The 4,028-nt window shown below is 38.4% G+C and overlaps 1 protein-coding gene across 1 annotated transcript; it reads left to right on the forward strand.

Moving 5' to 3' along the window:
* The first annotated feature begins 323 nt into the window (after window positions 1–323).
* On the forward strand, window positions 324–3,629 carry LOC115921087 (ubiquitin-fold modifier-conjugating enzyme 1-like). The gene is made up of 4 exons (XM_030978152.1): window positions 324–467; window positions 1,928–2,059; window positions 2,619–2,786; window positions 3,387–3,629. The coding sequence occupies exons 1-4, from the start codon at window positions 345–347 to the stop codon at window positions 3,474–3,476; spliced, it is 513 nt and encodes a 170-aa protein (XP_030834012.1). The 5' UTR covers window positions 324–344; the 3' UTR covers window positions 3,477–3,629.
* Window positions 3,630–4,028: the final 399 nt, after the last annotated feature.

Here is a 4,028-nt window from a genome sequence, read left to right on the forward strand (position 1 = left end):
TCATAGTTTTTCCATTTCATACTTCACCAGTGATCTTTTATTCATGAAACTATTGATAGATCTATATCAATGCAGGAAGGGTTTAGATATTTAAGTTTTTTTCATAGATTTGTTCAATGATTTCAAAGAAGGACGCTTGTTTCACATGGAATTCTCAGGTTGATGCACACAGAATTGTTCAAAACAACTTTAAACTACGGGCAATAAAATAATAATACCCCCCCCCCCCCCTCCACGTCAAGCTTGGTAAACGCCATGTATGCGACGACACTAAATAAATTAAGGCTTTACCAAAGACTATCGTATAAAACGTAATTTCTTCCGGAAAGTTGGAAGAAGAAAAAATGGTAGACGCAGTGACCAAGAAAACTCTAAGTAATATTCCATTACTCAAAACTAAAGCAGGGCCAAGGGACAAGGATCTATGGCCAGCGAGACTGAAAGAAGAATACCAGTCATTAATTAAGGTACATGTATTTACCGTCACTGTTTAACTGAAAATGTGTAACATATGTTTATTGCAACGAACGCAAAATGTGAGCGGAGCGACAGTGGTTATCCAGCCCGCCAGCTGGGGCGTATAGTTATTAGTCAGACCGTAGAGATGCGTAATATGCCGTCATGGCTCATGCCGCGGCCGACGTACATACCGTGGGCGTGGACCGAAAATGTCTGTCTCTTTCGTTCGTTAGCCTCTTGTCTTATTTTGGGTTAAATTGAGGCTTTTACTTTTAAACGAACGAAAGAGACAATGCCAATCAAATGCCGACAGAGCTGAGCTGAGCTGAGCTGAGCTGAGCATTGCTGCATTACTAGCCATTGGCCATTACTCATTAGTTATTACTTAGTTAGGGACGTTACAAAAAAATTAAATCTCAGAATTCAAGCTCTTGCTTTATGCCATTAGACAGAGCTTGATAAGACCTTTTATTTAATGCCTCATTCATCGTAATAGCCCCAGTAATAAGAAAGTTATGCCAATTTTAAACGCCCGGAAATCATGTATTTAATTGCTTTGTTTTCCTTTGTTTTTAAACCAAAAGTTGTGATCTCAAATGTGACCGAAAGATTCTATTTCATTACATAAAATGGCCCCAAAATGTATGTAAATACACAAAAATTGCTAATTCGTCCGTCATTTATGCATGACATTTTCACATTCCTCCTAAAAAAAAACATATTTCTAATCCATAGATTTTGCTGAAATTTCACCAAAAGCAAATTCACATGTTAACCAATCATCCTAGATACTTTTTTTCAAATCCTGTAGGTGGGATCAGGGTACAGAATGGCACTAAACACGGCTCTTGTGAAACAGTGCAGCAAAACAAACTGCCGAAAACATAAATCATAAAAAGTTTAGTATGAAATGAAAGATAACAATGTCATTCTTCTCATCCAAAAGAAATCATGAAACAAAAATCTAATCAGCCCATCAAAAGATCACATTTACCTAGGCTATCCAAATTGGTCTCCAATAGTGCATAACAGCCCCATGGCAGAAACCGTCATGGCGAAAGCACACACATTGTAACATACCTACATTACTTTAGACTTTAGTTTGAATTTCTTCAACTTATTTTCAAGTTCAACTCAGCTCAGCATTATAAATTAACATGTCTGTGTTATTATATGCAGACATGATTTGAATAAACTATTTAAAAAAGAACAAACAAAAGCCCTTTTTAATATTTAGTTTATGGAATTATGCAGTGATAAACTGATAATCATATTAATCAGCTACACATGTACGGACTAAGTAGATCTAGGAGGTTTGGTAGAAGAAAAGGTTGTTGCCATTGACAGCAATTATAATACTGTAATATTATTAATAATAGGTTCTACTTAGATTTACTAGATCTAGATCTATTATGATTCATACATGTATTATTTTGTTTTAATCACTCTTTATTTCTTCATCTTCCAGTATGTGGGGAACAACAAGGAAGCGGACAATGATTGGTTCAGACTCGAGTCTAATAAAGATGGCACAAGGTGGTGGGGGAAGTGCTGGCATATACAAAATCTCTTGAAGTACGAGTTTGAGCTGGAATTCGACGTAAGTACGCCAGGACGACAGCAAAATAAAATGTAACAATAATTTGTGTGAGCAGTGAGCAATTCATGTGCATTGAAAATAGAAAAAGCAGCTTTTGACCTCTGATTTGTGATGCCTGTGTGAAGGCCAAGGGGTACAGGTGGGGAACACATACGTTTGTATTTAGTGTATTTTGGTACTGAACAGTGAATGCCAGAGAATGCAATGCATTGGAGGGGGGGGGGGGGGGGGAGGGGCAGATCAAATGAAAGCAATCCTCTTCCTTGGTTTTAAAGGCATATGGTAGGCAATCAACAGTTTCCATGTGTATTATGTCATAATACGTTGTATTGTAATTAGTTGAGATATTATTAATGGATGTACAAATTTGACACACAGAGATTGGATGTCCACCCAAGATATACCTCCCCCACTAGTCTCCCAGAGAGTGTGGTCTGCTGTCAAATTCCCTATGAAAATCCAAACGTATGTGTTCTCTTGGCACCTGCACAAGAGCCTAAGAATCGAGCCTATACCTCGTCTAATTTGTGTTTTGATTTTAATTTTAATTTGACAACAGATCCCTGTAACTTATCCTGCTACGTCGCCGGAGATAGCCATTCCAGAGTTGGATGGGAAGACGGCCAAGATGTACAGAGGAGGCAAGATCTGTCTTACCGATCACTTCAAACCTCTGTGGGGAAAGAACGTTCCAAAATTTGGCATTGCACATGCCATGGCATTAGGGGTAGGTGTAAGCAAAAGATGTGATTGTGCACCATTCTGCATGAAAAGGAATTTGGGGAGAAGGTTGCGCATAAGTTTGTGTGAGCAAGAAAGAAAATACATTTATAAATACAAGATTGGATACACTACACAAAGAGTGCCCCCTGTTCGCATTTTGACATAAGGGATTTTTTTCTTCCCCACAAGAAACCTTCGTAACGTACCACGAGGATAGCGCCTAAAAAAGACAAAGAAAAAAAGGACAGGGATCGGTAATCTAACATGATATCACTATCTCCCCCTTTTTTTTGGGGGGGGGGGGGGGTTAAGAAGAAGAAGAAATATATATGTACATGCATATTATGTGAGTGTATATACATGAATTTGATTTCAAAACAAATTTGTTATAGTATTCGGCAATGATAGTCATAATCTGACTGACTTGCCTAAATTAAACAATAACAACATCTGTTTTCTCCAATAAATTATGTCTTCTGTCCCCCCCCCCCTCTCTCTCTCTCTCTCTCTTTCTCTCTGTCTTCCTCTTTCCCCCCTCTCTCTCTCTCCTGCAAAGAAAAAACCAATATAAAACCAATAAAATCTCTTTTTCTATCATGTACAGTTGGGTCCGTGGCTGGCGGTGGAGATTCCTGACTTAATAGAGAAAGGAATTGTGGTTCATAAAGAAGGCGGAGCTGCATCAAATTCATAACGTTTACATCAGTGCATAGAGTAGAACTTTATTACATCACAGCTTGCATGACATCTAGAGGGCAATCTATCCCGACAAGGCTTGCATCAAAGAGGACCTATGAATTTCAACTTTTTCGTTGATTCTACGTCGATTTTCGCCAAGTGTTTTGAACATGACATCAGATGTAAGGGAACCATCACCTCGTTTTTTTAAAAAATAATTTTTTTTAAATTTGCACTTGAACTAAATAGTCTTTTAAAGCCCCACTGCACTAGTTTGGCTAGGAGGGATTAGACCTCCCTGCATGGTCACTGACAAGTGGTTATCTCATCAAATAAGCTCTTAATTAACATAAGAAAAAGGGAAAAAGGGACCAATGGTCACCGATTAGGCATTGTTTGCTATATAGAGGGCTCAAGTAGCTATAAGTAGTGCAGTGGGGCTTTAAAGGGAAATGTGAAAGACAAGTCCATCCGTGCCCAGCACCAAAAACGCACTCAAACCATAACACTGATAAGATAATGCTGGACTAATTTTAGATTTCAGCAGGAACAATGTGCGTATCCTGAA

This window comes from Strongylocentrotus purpuratus, unplaced genomic scaffold (assembly GCF_000002235.5).
Source record: "Strongylocentrotus purpuratus isolate Spur 01 unplaced genomic scaffold, Spur_5.0 spur5_scaffold_1, whole genome shotgun sequence".
Taxonomy (NCBI): domain Eukaryota; kingdom Metazoa; phylum Echinodermata; class Echinoidea; order Camarodonta; family Strongylocentrotidae; genus Strongylocentrotus; species Strongylocentrotus purpuratus.

Excerpts from the sequence above, each read along its gene's own strand:
- LOC115921087 (XM_030978152.1), top strand. The coding sequence starts at position 345 with ATGGTAGACGCAGTGACCAAGAAAACTCTAAGTAATATTCCATTACTC. Across the intron at positions 468-1,927 it reads AATACCAGTCATTAATTAAG|TATGTGGGGAACAACAAGGA; the intron begins GTACATGTATTT and ends TTCATCTTCCAG. Across the intron at positions 2,060-2,618 it reads AGTTTGAGCTGGAATTCGAC|ATCCCTGTAACTTATCCTGC; the intron begins GTAAGTACGCCA and ends ATTTGACAACAG.